Genomic DNA, 17,787 nt, shown 5'->3' with positions numbered 1-17,787 from the left:
AACTACTTTGACAACTGATGCTTATTGTTGAGCACTGCAATTGCCAATAGTAAATTCTGCTCAATACGATTGGTCATCTTTGCCAAAGTCCTTCCTAAAAGAAATGTCACCATCTCTGGGGTACCTGGAAGTAAATGATCTGTTCCAATGCATCTGGCCATTTCCTGCACCAAGAGTTGCCAGGCCTGAAAGAATGGGTCTCTGCTTCAACCCTTCGTATGCCATCTCAAGTACCACAACTACGTATGTATGCATTTTTTATTGGAACCAATGTTGGTTGTCAGTCCAAGCTTACATTTATTTAGAATGCTCACCCTAATAATAAAGGCTTTGCATTAATGAACCATAAGTACAAGTTCAAACAGCATTAACATAAGGACACACATATTACCTCAACTGCAGACAATTGCCTTACCTACTCCATAATGTGGTACTGTAAACTAGCAGCCAAAGGGTTTGTGCTGCCGGGGTTTGGCATACTTGTCCCAAGTACAAAATAAACATGAAAACTTGTTCACCTTGACCCCAAACAATATCTCCTGGTGTTGGCCTATAGGAATTCCACACCCCATGAAAGGGAAATGATTATTCCTGCTTTTCTGAAACAAAATGAAGAGTGTGTCAAAACGACAGTTTGTACCCTTTTTGTTATTTGTTTTTTTATCATTTTGCATCCATTTACATTAGTAAGAAATAAAATGCTTTGCCTAATTTGCTCTTTTTAGTTTATCAGTGCACATTTTATGTACAGTATTCTTATAAATTAATAATATATACATGTTATGATTTTCTATATTTTTTTGATCCCATAAATGTTTTTTTTTAAATCAAAATGCAGTTATCTCAGTAAGCCATCTGGGGAAGGCGTGAACACTTTGACAGTTCCTGTTTAGACCCCTTCTGTTTTCATCCTGTGCTTGCTTTCAGATTCTTTTATCTCTTTCTTGAAAGTGTAGAGTTTTTAGTTATATTGCCATCATGTCTGCTTACCATCTAAGCTTGCATATTTTATTATTATTTGTTATGGACGCTGACATAGCATCATGCTCACTCCCTGTGTTCGCTGACGTTTTTGGTTTTAGTTAAGGGAGCATATGATCAATATGTGAATCGAGGTGGCTCATTTATCTCCATGTTTGTTTAGTCTTGTTGATGCTTTAGTGTCTGCAAGAGCAGTTTTATTTTCTAAAGATAAATTGGTGATTAGATACTATACAGATTCCTGTATCTGACCATAAGAGAGAGAGACTTTACACAGGACTATCAAGCCAGAGGTCATGCTGATTTGCATTACCAACCAGCCTGAGTCAGAGGTGACACAGAGAGCAGTGCAGAGAAGTGGCCTTCATTCGAACACTGTTTTTCTTTTCCGGGCAGAGCTGTGATAGCGAACGGCTATTTTCTTAACAAGAACATATAGGCTATGTGATCCATCTTAAAAAACTTAAACAACAGGTTTGCTTTTTAGTGCTTCAGATAAAGTTTAGCTTAGCACTTAAAAACATGTGTAAGGGTGTTAGCTAACCATGTTAGAAATGTTATTGGTATTTTTGCCGACTATGAGATGCATTGCTTCATTTCTTTTTACAATCTGTGTGGTTCTCGTTTATATTTTATGCACTAGGCTAGGATAAAACATCTAAAACTACATCTGATGTTTTAAGTGCTATTTTGAATGTGCTATTTATTCATTGACAAAAGAGTGCCTGATGTTCTGTTATGCCTCTGAACCCATCTTGTGGGACTGATCATTACCAGAAACACTTCCTGTGCAGTATTGCTCCCTGGGCTGTGTATGTGTTACAGTCCAGTTGGATTTCTAATTCGTATTGGTGGATTTATTGTGTCCTTGTGCCATTGGGTTAGAAATCCTACCCTGAGGCTGTACAGGGGAGGCGCAAAGAGAGGAAGGGTGTGGTGTGCGGGAGGCCAAGGTCTTTTCAATGCCACTCTTTATTTTGTATATATTTGCGTCTCTCCAAAGGTGTACATACTTGAGGAATGCCTGAGGCTTCAGGGCTCCTGGTGAGATCCTGAGGTCCAATTCTGACTACATCTAGAAACATTTGCTGAGGTCACAGCTCATATGTTGACAGGTAGGGTAAGGTTATAACAAAGAGTCAGTAGTTCTACATGTTTCCCACTAGCCTTTCTGCCTTTGCCAGCTTTGTATGCAAATAGCATGTGTTGATGTTACATAATGTAATTATATTAAATTTATTAACCCCAAACAATGAAAGTTTAAGTTCTTTTTGCAGAGATTCAAACTTATGACCTGCAGATCACCACACGTTTTACCAGTGAGCCACTCTATCTGCATATAGCACCATGGGCTCACTCAGGGTTGGTATTTTAGTGTAGAAGTACTCAGTTGATTTGAATTATTCCAAAGAGGGTTTGTAGTTTGGTATAGTCTTTAGGGATAAGAGTTCTGCCACATTGTTAAAATTCTTCTTTTGCTAGGTTTATTTGTGTAGAATGTGGATTTAGGTATCAGTTTGGAAAGTATTGCTTACCTGTGCAAGGTCTGGCTAAAACTCCAATGTGAAGTGATCTTTGTGAAGTTGAATCAGTATTGGATGAACACTCTCATCCAAAATAGGAAAATATGGGTTATGGTAAGCCTGGTAGAAGGCATGGTTGCTACTAGTTTTTATGTGAGATTATATATATAAATGGAGGATCTGATTTGCTGTGTAGATAATTGTCAGGGTAGTAATGTGTTATGCAAATAATGTTACATTTTGATTTCCCCTATGCTTGCTATCCCTGGGCCATAAACTGTAAAAATATTTGAAGTGATCTTTGGGAAAATTCCACATACAGGACACATGTTTGAAGCCTCCCAGCCTTACAGCCACACTGTGATAGCATCACTGTTTTCTCTGAAAGGTGTAGTTGTGCTTTGGAAAGCTTTCTTGCCATGTTGGATGTTACTGCTGCTGAACTTTGCTGCATCTGGTTAGTTCTAAACAATATGTTTTTATTTAAAGCAGGCGATTAACATCTTCTCTTTTTGGGTTGTAGGACTAGAAAAACTCGCAATGGAGAGTTCAAAGAATCCCAATGCTGCTGCAGGAGAAGAAGCCTTTCAGTTTCGAATGGGTCTCAATGACAACAAAGCAGGAATGGAAGGTCTGGATAAAGAGAAAATCAACAAAATCATAATGGAAGCCACAAAGGTTTGGACTCTATCATGTTAACTATATCCATACATAGTTGTTTTGTAGTACACTAATTGTATTGAGTGAACATTATCCTAAGCCAGCATTTATTTTTAGAGAAAATGTGTTGCTTGGCAGGATGGGCAGTGAAGTTCCCTGCTGGGCAGAAAAGTCCACATTATGGGGTATTTCATCAAGCAAGTAATCACTTTTAACTTGAGCATAATATACGGCTGAACATAATTCTTCGACTCACTATATTATCAGTGCTTCATACTCCACTTTCTTCATACATGGTGCCCACATATGACTCTCCCCACACAAACACTGCCCATAAGTAGACCATGAAAATGTAGGTCTGATTGTGAGTGGTGCTCTCCAACAGCCAGCCACTAAAGCTAATTTAGCAGTTGGAGATAGCAGTGGCAGGGGTTTTGGCTAGGTTTGAAGGGAGGATACCCCCAAACACATCTGCTCCCAACCCCTTACCTGCTAGCAGTGACGGATGGAGGGTCTTACAGGCAGGTGTTTCCCACAACCATGTCCCTCTGTCTGTATTTGCATAATGTGTGGCCCTCACTGCTACCCTTCAGCTAATTCTTGTGACATCCTGGTATGCTTCCACCATGCTGGCAGTAGTATTTGCACTCATTGAAAGGAGCAACAAATGGTTGTGGGCTATCAGCATGGCATAGCAGCCACCAACATACTGATGCCAGTGCTCCATCTGGCACCCCTACATGGACACTTGATGTAAACTATACCGAAATGGCGTTCTCTAGACCTGGTGGAACTAGGTTTGCTCCTCCACTTACAGTTCATGTACAGTAGTGTGGTAAGGGAAGTTCCAGAAATACATCAGAGCCCAGTGGGCTCACGGCTTCATGACAGTCCATAGAACTATCTTCTATGGAGTTTGTAAGCAACATTGAGAAGAAAAGAGAACAAGCAGTGGCAAAGTCAATAGATCCTGCCTATGCAAGAACTATTGGCTTTGCCATTAAGTTTTAGCCGTGTTGTACACCAGCGTGGCTGCTGTTTGGCATTGGTAAACTTTAGCGGGTAAACAAGAGTTGTGTGAAGTGGATTGTTGTAAAGTAGAGTGGAGTGTTATGGAGTGGTGTAGATTTGAGTGGCATGGAGTGGAGTGTCGTGGAGTGGTGTAGAGTGTTGTTGAGAGAGTAGAGTGGAGTGGTATAGAGTGTCATAGAGCAGTGTAGAGCAGAGTGGAGTGGCATAGAGGGTGTTGCTTTGAGTTAAGTAGTGTTGTAGATTAGCGTAGAGTGGAGTAGATTGTCGTAGAGGAGAATAGTGTAGGAGAGTGGATTGGCATAAGGTGTCATGGAGTGAAGTGGCGTGGAGTAGAATAGAGAGTAGTAGTGTGTCGTAAAATAGAGTAGAGTAAACAGGCATGGTGGGACATAGAGGGAGTAGTGTAGAGCGTTGTAAAGTGGAGTAGTGTTGTGGAGTGGCATGGCATGGAATGGATTAGAGTGTCACAGAGTGGAGTAGAGTTTATTGGAGTAGAGCATCATAGTGGTGTAAATTCAGTGGTGCAGACTAGACTGGCATAGAGAAGAATGCTGCAAAATAGATTACAGTGGCGTAGCGTGAAGTGGCATACAGTAGATAGTTTGAGTAGAGTTCAGTGTTGTAGTGTTGAGTGGAGCAGGGTAGAGTGGAGTGGTGCAGGGTAGAATGGTGAAGAGTGCAGTGCCGTGGAGTGCAGTGGTGCAGTATAGATTAGAATGGCCAGGAGTGGCGTACAGTGTAGTGGTATAAAGCGCATTGGCTTAGAGTGTAGTAAAGTGATGTAGATTTGAGAATTGTAGAGTAGCATACAGTGGCATAGCGTGCAGCGGTGGAGAGTGCAGTCTTGCAGAGTCTTGTAGTATGTAGTGGCCCAGAGTAGAGTGGCCTAAAGTACAGTAGTGCAGAGTAGAAAAGAGTGACGTAGAGTGCAATGATGTGGATCGCAATAGTGAATAGTAGCGTTGAGTGCAGTGGCGTAGAGTGGAGTGGCACAGAGTGCAGCAGTTCAGAGTAATTAACATAGAGTGCAGTGGCATAGAGTACATTGGTTTTGAGTAGTTATGTTGAGTGCATTGGTGTGGAGTGCAATGGTTTAGAGTAGAGTGGCATAGAGTGGTACAGAGTAGAGTGCAGCGGGATAGGGTGCAGTGGCGTAACGTTGCAGAGTAGAGTATAGTGGCATAGAAAGCAGTGGAGCAGAGTAGAAGGAATAGAGTGCAGTGGCACAGAATTCATTGTTTTTTTAAAAAGTGGTGTTGAGTGAATTGGTGTGCAGTGCAGTAGTTTAAAGTAGAGTGAGATAGAGCACAGTGGTGTAGAGTGGTGCAGAGTGCAGTGGCATAGACTAGATTGTTTCAGAGTAGAGAAATGGAGTAGAGTGGAGTGGTGCAGAGTAGAGTGCAGTGGCATAGAGAACAGCGGCGCAGAGTGTAGTAAAGTGGCGTAGAGTGCAGTGGCATAGAGTAGATTATTTGAGTGGAGTGATGCAGGGTAGAGTGGAGTGGTGTAGAGTAGAGTGCAGTGGCATAAAGTAATGACGTAATGTCCATTGGTGTACAGTGCAGTGGCATAGAGTGCAGTGTTGCACAGTAGGGTGGAGTAGCCTAGACAAAAGTGGCTTTGAGTGCAGTGGTGCATAGTAGAATGTGGTAGAGTACACTGGCATAGAGTAGAGTGATGCACAGCAGAGTACAGAGCCGTAGAGTGAAGTGGTGTAGAATGCCGTGGTGCACAGTAGAATAGAATGGTGTAGAGTGTAGTTATGTAGCGTGCACTGGGGTGGAATAGTGGTGCAGTGGTGCAGAATAGAGTGGCGTACAATTCAGTTACAAGAGTGCAGTGTTGCATAATAGAGTGTTGTAGATTGCAGTGACAGTACAGTAGAGTGCACTGGTGTATAGTGGGGCAGAGTAAAGTGACAGAGCACAATTGTGTAGAGTGCAGTAGAGTTTTGCAAAGTAGAGTATAGTGCCGTAGTGGTGTAGAGTAGATTGGCATAGAGTGTATTGTTTTGAGTAAAGCTGTGTAGATTGCATTGGCATGGAGTGCAGTGGCTTAGAGTGCAGCAGCATAGAATAGAGTGGCATTAAGTAGTGCAGAATATTTTGCAGTGGCATAGAGTGGAGTAGTGTACAGTGGAATAGAGAGGCATAGAGTATATTGTTTCATAGTAGGGTGAAGTGGCATGGAGTCGTGTAGAGTGGAGTGCCGGATAGAGTGCAGTAGCATAGAATGCAGTGGCATGGAGTACTGGCATATAGTGGCATAGATTAGAGTGGTGCAGAGTAGAGTGCAGTGGCATATAGTGCAGTGTTCAGAAGAGATTGTTGTAGAGTGCATTGGCATGGAGTACAGTGGTGTAGAGTGGCATAGAGTTTATTTGTACAGAGTAGAATAGAGTGGCTTAGAGTACAATAGCGTAGAGTGCAGTGTTGCAGAGTAGGAGTGGCTTAGAGTGGTGCAGAGCTGAGTAAAATAGCAAAGAGTGCAGTGGTGCAGAGATGTCAACATAGAGTGCATTGGTTTTGAGTAAAGTGGCGTAGAGTACATTGTAGAAGAGTGCTGTGAAGAGGGCTGAGTGGGGAGGCTCTTAGTGCAGTGACTTACAGTAGATTGTTTCACAATAGAGTGCAGTGGTGCACGGTAGAGTACATGAGTATAGAATGCAGAGTAGATTAGAGTGGTGTAAAGTGTATTGGCATAGAGTGTACTGGCATAGGGTACAGTGTTGTAGAGTAGAGTGCCATAGAATGGAGTGGCATAGAGTGAAGTAGCGCAGTGGCAAAGAGGGCAGTGGTGCATAGTAGAGGAGTGTAGGGTAGAGTGCATTAGTGTAAAGTAGAGAGGGGGAGAGAAGTGGCATAGAGTGGAATGGTGCAGAGCAGAGTGCAGTGATGCAGTATGGAGCGGTGTGGAGTAGAATGGCATAGTGTGTAGTATTGCAGAGTAGAATGGAGTAGTGCAGTGGCAAAGAGTGCTTTGATGTTTAGTATAATAGTGAGGGGCAGCATGCATTGGCTCCCAGTAGAGTAGAGTAGAGAGGTGTAGAGAGAAGTGGTGCAGAGTAGAGTGCAGCGACGCAGTATGGAGTGGCGTGGTTTGTAATGGTGTAGAGTACAGTGGCGTAGACTGGCATATGCATGGTGTGGTAGCACACTTCAATTAGAGACAACAATCTTCCATTTAAATCACCATTGCATTTGCACAGGTATACTGTTTTACTGAAAATACAAATACAACGCACAAACAATGTGTTGAAATGTCATCACCTAGTGTGTTGATTTGTTTTGATTGTCTCAAAATATTTGTTTCCACCACCCTTCAGAATTACCCAAAAATGTGCTTCTGTTTGGGGTTTTCTAATTTTGAAATATCTGCACAGTTAATTTACAGACAAATTGTGTTTTGTACTAAAAAAAAATAACATCGTACAGGCTTCCTCAAGCACTTACCTCTCCCTCTTCCACTCCTAGACAGCGTGATTGCCACATAGATCCTCTCACTTTGAATTCATAGAAAGAAAAATGCTAAACTCCCTGGAAAACGGGGCCTGACATTTGACCTCGGTCTTTGAATGTGCAGCAAATGTTTCAAGATAAGAAAGAACAAGGTTCTTTATCTAGAGAGGGGCCTTTTTATAGAAATCAAGCACTGGTGGAAGAATACAGTAAACGTGGCTTGGGCAAGGGAAGGGATGAACTCGAGCTGGACAACCTAAAATGAATAGAGCCAGCAAATACAAAGCAAGCAAATGTGAGTTACAAACCACACAGCCAGTGATAAACAATGGGTGGAATATATTCCCAGGGAAGCCCCCAGGATGTTGTAAGCCCTGTAGACTTTGACACACAAAAAATGGGAATTCTCATACCCGAGCTTAAGGAAACATCATGGAGGTCTTGAACACCAGGCAGTTAGAAACCGGAAAGTTACTTCTAGGTTACATCTTGTGGGCCCTGCCTCCACCCTACTCCTAGCTCTCCTCTCTGCCATGCCATGTGAAGATTTTGTGGCGAGTGCTGTTTTTGAATTCTTACATAGTGTGTGTTTGTCGGGCCACAGGCGAAAGTGGAGGTGGGGAGGCTGACATCTCAATGACATTATCCCAAAATTCCCCCACGCCTTTTAACAAGCAGAATGGGATACAGTACTTTGGTGGAGGAAAGCTGCTTTCACCTCTGCCAGTGTTTAAATACGGATCATAATGTTTGAACTCAATACATGATTGCATAGAAAAGCAATGAAGGAAGTTTAATGCTTTTATATTAAGATCTTGCAGTGTGGTTTTAGGTGAACTGGACCTTTGTTAACTCCTTGCATGATACATCATGATATCGGTTGTTGTTAAAAATCGAAACGTACTTTGGCAAAGATACGTCCCTTTACTTTGTTGTGTGGTTGCATGTACTTTCTGGAGTTTTTTAAAAATATTCTGCCAGACGAAGCGTAAAAAGTTTAAACCGTCTGCCTCAGTACAAACAAATCTATAATATTCATACTTTACTCAATTAATAAAATTAATCTGTGTAATTCAAGATGATTGACTGTGCTTTAACTATACTTTTCGCCAATAGTGCAGCACACTGATGCTGTTTTGTTAACTGTATATTATGAAATACGAAGCCGTTGGATCATCATTTTGCGTTACCCCGCCGCTCACAAGCCATTATCAGCGGGTCTTGTGTGTGGTGGATGTAATAGCTATTTGATAGCACTTCTAGCTGTAGTGATACGTGCGTCAGCCACTTGGGACGCTATGGATTTCATATTCACACATCGGTCCCCAGAGGATTCTGATTGCTGGCTTTGGAATTGATATCGGGGTGAATGTGAGGCCGGCCATTTATCTGAAATATATTGACTATCTAAAAGGTGGCTGTTTGATCTAGCAGGACATATCAGAAAAAACCGTAAACGTACAATTTATCTATCATTTCGGGGGTTATCAGTTCCAAACACAAGACGTTTGACCTGATTCACAGATAGGTAAAACCAGAGGGGCAAACGTGTGTACCTCAATACAGAATGTTTTCATAAAAAGCCAGACATTTACTTGAAGGTCATCATAAGTGATGTAACCCACTTAAATGTTGCTGCTACTATTTTTTTCCAGTGCAGCATCTGATTATGGGCTGGTTGGTTTTTACGATCTGGATATAGACCGCATAAGTTATTTGGCCAAACCGTAATGTCACCACTACATAAAACACATATTTCCACAAAACACACACTATGCAACATACTGCACTATACAGTAATGTGCTTTGTGGCATTTTGCCTCAGCCTTTGGCTGTTTCATGGCATTTCACGGATGTTAACATATTTAAACAGTTGCAGCAGTGATGGAACAAAGTAGTTTTTTATTTGTATTTGTAAATGCCTCCTTGGCATGGTTACCCCCTGACTTTTTGCCTTTTGCTGATGCCAGTTATGATTGAAAGTGTGCTAGGACCCTGCTAACCAGGCCCTGGCACTAGTGTTCTTTCCCTAAACCGTACCTTTGCTTCCACAATTGGCATATCCCTGGTACTCAGATAATTCCCTTGTAAATGGTACCCCTGGTACCAAGGGCCCTGATGCCAGGGAAGGTCTCTAAGGGCTGCAGCACGTCTTATGCCACCCTGGGTACCCCTTACTCATCACATGCACACTGTCTCACAGCTTGTGTGAGCTGATGGGGTGAAAATGACTAAGTCAACATGGCACTCCCCTCAGAGTCAACCTCACACTGCCTGTGGCATAGGTAACTCACCCCTCTAGCAGGCCTTACAGCCCTAAGGCAGGGTGCACTATAGTACAGGTGAGGGCATATGTGCATGAGCCTTAGACATTGTAAGTGCAGGGTAGCCATAAAGAGTATATGGTCTGGGAGTTTGTCAAATACGAACTCCACAGTTCCAAAATGGCTACACTGAAATCTAGGAAGTTTGGTATCAAACTTCTCAGCACAATAAATTCACACTCTGTGAATTTATTGTAAGATACACCCAGAGGGCATCTTAGAGATGCCCCCTGAATACCAGTCCGACTCCTAGTGCTAGGCTGACCAGTTTCTTCCAGCCTGCCACAACCAGACGAGTTGCTGGCCACGTGGGGAGAGTGCCTTTGTCACTCTGTGGCCAGGAACTAAGCCTGTACTGGGTGGAGCTGCTTCTCACCTCCCCCCCTGCAGGAACTGTAACACCTGGCGGTGAGCCTCAAAGGCTCATCCCTTTTGTTACAGCACCCCAGGCCATCCCAGCTAGTGGAGATGCCCGCCCCTCCGGCCACTGCCCCCACTTTTGGCGGCAAGGCTGAAGGAAATAATGAGAAAAACAAGGAGGAGTCACCCACCAGTCAGGACAGCCCCTAAGGTGTCCTGAGCTGAGGTGACTCTTACTTTCAGAAATCCTCCATCTTGCAGATGGAGGACTCCCCCAATAGGATTAGGGATGTGCCCCCCTCCCCACAGGGAGGAGGCACAAAGAGGGTGTAGCCACCCTCCAGGACAGTAGCCATTGGCTACTGCCCTCCTGAATTAAACACACCGCTAAATTCAGTATTTAGGGGCACCCCAGAACCCAGGAAATCAGATTCCTGCAACCTGAAACAAGAAAAAGGACTGCTGACCTAAAAGCCCTGCAGAGACGATAGAGACGACAACTGCTTTGGCCTCAGCCCCTACCGTCTGTCTCCTGACTCTAGGAAAACTGCAACAGCGACACATCCAACAGGGACCAGCGACCTCTGAAGCCTCAGAGGACTGCCCTGAACCAAAGGACCAAGAAACTCCCTTGAACAGCGGCTCTGTTCAACAACAGCAACAACTTTGCAACTTTCTTGCAACTTTGAAAGACCTCACTCTTTCTGCCGGAAGCGTGAGACTTCACCCCCTACACCCAACACCCCCGACTCGAGCTCCAGAGAGCCAACACTACATGGAGGACTCCTAGGCGACTGCGACCTCTTGAGTAACTCGAGACGACCCTCTGGACCTCCACAGCGACGCATGCAGAGAGAATCCAGAAGTTCCCCCTGACCGCGACTGCCTGTAACAAGGACCTGGACCAAGCACTGCACCCGCAGCCCCCATGACCAGAAGGAACCGAACTTCAGTGCAGGAGTGAACCCCAGGCAACCCTCTGCCTCGCCCAGTCGGTGGCTGGCCCGAGAAGCCCCCCCTGTGCCCTGCCTGCACCGCTAGAGTGATCCCCGGGTCCCTCCATTGTTTCTAATACAGAACCCGATGCCGGCTTTGCACACTGCACCCGGCCGCCCCTGTGCCGCTGAGGATGTGTTTTGTGTTCCTACTTGTGTCCCCCCAGTGCTCTACAAACCCCCCCTGGTCTGCCCTCCAAGAATGCGGGTACTTACCTGCTGGCAGACTGGAACCGGAGCACCCCTGTTCTCCTTAGGCGCCTATGTGTTTTGGGCTCCTCATTGACCTCTGCACCTGACCGGCCCTGTGCTGCTGGTGTGGTAACTTTGGGGTTGCCTTGAACCCCGAACAGTGGGCTGCCTATGCCCAGGAACTTAGACTTGTAAGTGTCTTACTTACCTGACAAACTAACCATTACTTACCTCCCCCAGGAACTGTTGATTTGTGCACTGTGCCCACTTTTAAAATAGCTTATTTGCCATTTTTACCAAAACTGTGTATGCTATTGCTCTAATTCAAAGTTCCTAACCTACCTGTGTGGAGTACCTTGCATTTTATATATTTACTTCAAATCTTGAATCTTGTGGTTCTAAAATAAATTAAGAAAATATATTTTTCTTTATAAAAACTATTGGCCTAGAGTTAGGTCTTTGAGTGTGTGTTTCTCATTTATTGCCTGTGTGTGTACAACAAATGCTTAACACTACCCTCTGATAAGCCTACTGCTCGACCACACTACCACAAAATAGAGCATTAGAATTATCTAATGTTGCCACTATCTTACCTCTAGGGGGAACCCTTGGACTCTGTGCACCCTATCTCTTACTTTGAGATAGTATATACAGAGCCAACTTCCAACAGTATCTATTTGTCATTTGAAGCGTGGTGTATACTTTCTGTTCATTTTTGCTGTTCCCTCTACCGCGGTCCAGTCTTCCCATCTGTAAGTGCCTGGCGTATCCATCCTGCTGCCTCCCCTTATTATCCCTTCCCAAACCAGGTTACTTTTCCCATCTAAGCTAGCTCCACTGTGCCTCCCTTCTTCCAAGCTAGAGATGCTTGTGTGCAGTAATTGCAACCGTTTCCGTTACAACACTTTGAATTATTTTTCATTAAGCGAAACAAGCAAGAATACAGACTAGCATGGGTAAGACTGTATTCTCTGCCATTTCTTTAGCTCCAAACCTATTGTGTATGTACATTCAACTTCTATAGGTCTCTAAAATGAATAGGGGCCTAATTTAATATTTGGCGGATTGCTCGTCCTCAGCAAGGGCAACAGAATAAATTACTCCAGGATTTTCTTTTTGAAAATATAAAAAATACCCGCCTGCCGTGTGGCCAAGATGGTGGCGGAGTAGGACATCCATTCCTATCCTCTGCCGCCTGACTCATAACAGCTGCGGTTTACGGGACCCGGCACCATTCTTCTCCACACTTGCCGCAACACAACAGGTGGCGCAGAGGCCCAGTTCCGCCCCTGGGGTCTACCGCACTGCACGGCGACAGCCAGAGTCCGACCTCACCTTCATCAAGATGGCTGCCGCTCTCCAGAGTGCAGCGGTGCTGTCTGCTGCGACGTGCCACTTCCCACTGCCAACACTGGGATGGCACGCCTCGACTCACTGATGCCCCAGATCCTCTGGGGCCCCAGCCCTGTACCAGGCCGGGCTGACACATACGCGGCTCATGAAAGTGGAACCCTGGAGCTGCCACGTGGCGAGCTTAGCCTCTACTCTCACGCTGCCACCCTTCCAATAAGGCTCGCTCTGTTCCCCATAGACTTCAGGTTGGGAGTGTCAATGCCAGGACTCGGAGGATACCGCCCCCTGCCCTATCAGATGTGAAGCTCGCCCTGAAGGAGGTCTGATAGAAATATCTCCAGCTTTGTGGAACATGGGCCTGGCCGGATCCTTGTGCACACTCCTGACCCATCTGGAGGCATGTGTGGACCTAATCCCCTGTAAAGTTCAAGATTGGGCCCTTGTGACTAAGACAGCTACATAACTGATTCCCCAAACTATTGGTGCTGTCTGGGGTCAGTGAGGTCCACACTGATTGTGCTGGCCCCCTCCTGCTCCCTCATGATGGACACATACCGCCACTACCTGGTGCTGTAAGTACTGGGGTCTGTGGATTGCTGCCAGAGTGGATTGCTGCAGGGGCCCGGGGGCTGACTGGTGGACAAAAATTGGTGGTGCCCCCACTACGTGCATGCAGCCTTGCTAATTGTGACAGACCGTCTACTAAACCCAAAGAAGCACTCAACAGCTCTTCCTGGGCCCTTGCAGCTCCCTGGACAATTGGCTCCCCACACAGGGACTCTTGGTCAGGTGACTCTAAAGACTTACTCTGCCCATTGGCCTGTGGGCCCTATCCTTATGAGCCCCCTGCATCGTGGCAACTACGAACGGTAAACAAGAACAAACGGTGAGGGGCATGCTCACTTGCTTGGCACCGGTGGCCCTCCAAGACCCTCCACCAATCTCACAACGGGCCTTGCAATCTGATGCAGAATAGGCTCCCTATGGTGGCCAAGCTCCAGTGACCCACGCCTTCCTGGCTTCTCTGTTTGATGCCCTTAAAACCGACCTCCAAGACCTTAAGAGGGACCTTTCTTGGGATCTGTGTGTAGTAAAGCAGGACCTTGACTAATTGAGAGACCAAGTCTCTTCTTTGGAAGACACCGAAAACGCCAAGGGTGAAGAAATGGAACTTCTATGGCAAGAAGCTATTCAACTTCATAAGCAACACAATGTCCTGCGAGGCAGATCATCTCAAAAACAGATCCAGATGGAATAATATTTGACTCAGGGGGGTTCCAACAGGCTTGGAGGGTTCAGACATCCAGGAACATGTGCAGGCCCTGTTCCGCTCAATCTTAGAATGGACTGAAGCCACTGAGCTACGGCTAGACAGGGTCTATCGTGTTGGCTGCCCCAGTGGACTCAATTCTAAGTTTCTGGACATCTTAGCCTCCATGCATGATTTCCAGACCAAAGGATACATCCTGAGGAAGGCTAGAACCCAGCAGCTTGTCCACTTTTGAGGTCACCAGATTGGCCTCTTCCAAGGTATTTCCCTCCTCACCCTTCAACGTCGGAGGGGCTTTAAACAGCTCACAGACTTTTTGCGTGCCAAGGAGGTGTCCTCTGTCTGAGAACACCAATTTCGACTGATCTTTTGCTGGGAGAACCAATTCGTTCAACTCAGGACACTCTGAGAGGTGTGCCGCCTACTTGATTTGCTGGGAGAGTCCCCTGCTGGATATTTGCTTGGCTCACCACAGTGGCAGAAAGCTGGCAAGTGCCAGAAACATCCAAGGCCCAGCCCTAAAGAACGTGCACAAGAATGCTGGGCGGTGTTGGACAGCTTGGCATCTGAAACAGGCAAGGCTCCTCCATGACAGCTACATTCCTACTATCACGCCTTCTCCTCTGACCGGCTCCAGGGTCCTGCCTTTTCAACCTGGTCTGTGGTGGCAGAGGGCTCATAGAAGGGAGGTTCCCCTTATTACTTACGCCCAACCTGTTCTCCAAGTCCAGGCTCGTTCTGCAGTCTACCATTGCCAATGGAGTAGTAAATGTTTGTTATTTTGAGTATGTTATTTGGGGACTGTTTATGTTTGGTAGTACTCCTTTCCACCATACAACCTCCTGCTACACTTCTGCAAGCTCCAATGTTAAGTCTTCCACCGCACCCTTTGCACGGAGGCATTCCGCCCGTTCAACAGCTCTCTAACCCTTTATCACACTCGCTAACTTACTGGAACTTAAAATTACAAGCCTCAGTGTCAGAGGGCTCAATAACCAGGCTTAATGCAATGCTATCCTCTCACTCCTAGAGCACTCTGGCAGTGACATTTGCCTCCTGCAGGAGACCCACCTCCACTCCGAAGAAGAGCACCTGATGACAACCTGCTGATTCCCCCAACAATTTGTCCTCTGGTATTGCAAAGAGGGAAGGGGGATGCGCAGGGGGTGGCGATCTTATTTTCACGGCGATTCAGAGGAGATGTCCTGACTAAGATGGCTGACACCAAGGGGGGCCTTCCTGCTTTGGATTTACAGCTATGAATTTTTTGCTTCAACCTTGCATCCATCTACCCACCCAACGAACACCAGGAGACATATTTTGAGAATTCGGTTTCATTAGTACTACAATCCTCTGATATGGCAGTCCTGGTGGGGGGTGGGGTTTAACCTTGTCATGAACACAGATTTAGATCGCTCTGGTCAATGCTCCGCCCAGACCGGGGTCTTCTCACCACAGGGTATTAAATGGCTGGCTGACTGTGGCCTGGGTAACATTTGGGACCTTTCCCACCCCAATACATGCTACTATACATACAGCTATACTGCTCATAAAGTGTATGCCCAGGTTGACCATTTCTTGGCAACCTCCACAATACAAGCTCTTGTCCAGGAGGTGTACAAAGCTAGACCTCTTCTCCTTGTCGATCACGCACCCCTCTCTCTGGTCCTCCGGGTGGAGACGGGCAGGCAACGGCCTTCTCATTGGAGACTCAGAGATGGCCTCCGCCAATCTCAAACCAGCATAGAGACATGTACTTGGGACGATAGCAGAATTTGGGCCTCATTACGACTCTGGCGGAAGGCAGTAAACTGGTGGTAACACCGCCAACAGGCTGGCGGTGTTCCGCCAGCTATTATGACCTTGGCGCAGTAGCAATACTGCCGGCCCCTCCAACATACCGCCAGGCTTCCACCTGACGGTCATAATCCCCAGGGCAGAGGTGCTTGAGTCCTCGACCGCCAGCCTGGCCACGGCGGTAAACACCGCCATGGAAAAGTTGGTGTTAAGGGGGACTTGGGGTGCCTTGGGGGCCCCTGCACTGTCGATGCAGTTGGCATGGGCAGTGCAGGGGCCCCCAGGCATAGTCCCGTCCGCAGTGAAATGTGCGACGGGTGCTACTGCACACGCTGCACTTCAGCATTGCCGCCGGCTCTATTACGAGCCAGCAGCAATGTTGATGTGACTTTTCCACTGGGCCAGTGGAAAAGTCATTATAGCGAGCCAGGAATACTACCGGCACTGGCGGTATTCTGGCTCCTGCAGCCTTGGCGGTCTTTTTAAAAGACCGTTGAGGTTGTAATGAGGGCCTTTGTCTGTAACAATGACATCGAAGAGGCACATCTGTCCTCCCTGTGAGAAACTCTAAAGCTGGTAGCTAAAGGGAAAGTCATCACCATCTCGACAGCAGATAACGGACACTGCAAAGAGAAAAGCATGAGCCTGGAACAGAGAATGCAGGAGTTGGAGGCTATAGAGAAATCAACCGGGGCCCGCGAGTATGGAGGAAATTAGAAAAAATATGCCTGCTCCTCAAGTACCTAGACCTCGACCGGGCGCAATATGCGATGGCCCGACCAAAACATAGATTCTACCGGGGAAGCAACCACTGCTGCTGGTAGCTTGCACACCAACTCCATGCTAAAACTCAGAGAGATACATTTAAAACGATACACACCTCCATTGGCTCCGAGGTACACAGGGATGGTCCCATTGCAGCAGCATTCCATGACTTTTATAGCAAATTATATAAAAACACTGACACACTTTATTACCCCTCCTCCCCCCATGACCTTGGTAGGTACTTTAAGGAGTACCGGATTTCCCCTCTGCCACCTCATGGTCCTGAAAATTTGGAGACACTGATCCAGATTGAGAAAGTAATCTTGACCATTGCCTGCCTGAAGCCAATCAAATCCCCAGGCCTGACTGCTTGAAGTGTTTTGCCAGGATCTAGCTGCATTACTAACCCACCTTTTCAGCTCCTTTGTCGACACCTGGTCTACCACTGACTCCATGCCAGAAGCATCCAGCTCAGTTATCCCTAAGTCAGGCAAAGACCCTGCTTTGTGCGGGTCTTATAGGCCAATCTCTCTCTTAAACATTGACACCAAACTCTTTACTGGTATCTTAGTGTACCGCCTTAACCCCCTCATGCCGGGCCTGTTCAATCCCGACCAAGCCGGCTTCATTCCTATCCGCCAGTGTGCAGATAATTCCAAATACATTCTCCATTTAATATATTTGATCAGTTGCTCCCACAAGGGCACTCTCCTGTCCATTGATGCCAAGAAAGCCTTTGACAGGGTCCACTGTCCGCATCTCTTCAAGACCTTGCAAAAATTTGGCCTCGGGTCAGATTCTGGTGCTAGATTCATAGTATCTGCAGTTCCCCCGAGGCTTCTGTGAGAGTAAATGGTCTTCTGTCTAAGCCCTTCACCTTCCAAACAGGTAACCGACAAGGATGTCCTCTCTCCACTCTCCTTTTTGCTCTGTATATGGAGCTTCTTGCTTGTAGAATCAGGGACAACACCACCATCATGGGCATTCCCTTTGGAGGCAACCAGCGCCTTATTAGCTTGTGAACAGACAATGTGATCCTTGCTCTCACTGCTCCTGAAACATCCCCGTCGGCCCTAA

General features: G+C 46.2%; 1 protein-coding gene across 1 annotated transcript in view; it reads left to right on the top strand.

Annotated features, from left to right (window-relative positions):
- POLK (DNA polymerase kappa) overlaps positions 1–17,787 on the top strand; it is a 505,299-nt gene that overhangs the window by 151,822 nt on the left and 335,690 nt on the right. Inside the window, exon 2 of the mRNA XM_069223734.1 lies at positions 3,028–3,182. Coding sequence (XP_069079835.1) covers positions 3,028–3,182 — 155 coding nt within the window. The remainder of the gene's footprint in view (positions 1–3,027; positions 3,183–17,787) is intronic.

This window comes from Pleurodeles waltl, chromosome 1_1, assembly GCF_031143425.1.
Source record: "Pleurodeles waltl isolate 20211129_DDA chromosome 1_1, aPleWal1.hap1.20221129, whole genome shotgun sequence".
NCBI classification, from domain to species: domain Eukaryota; kingdom Metazoa; phylum Chordata; class Amphibia; order Caudata; family Salamandridae; genus Pleurodeles; species Pleurodeles waltl.
This window is presented reverse-complemented; position numbering and strand designations above follow the sequence as displayed.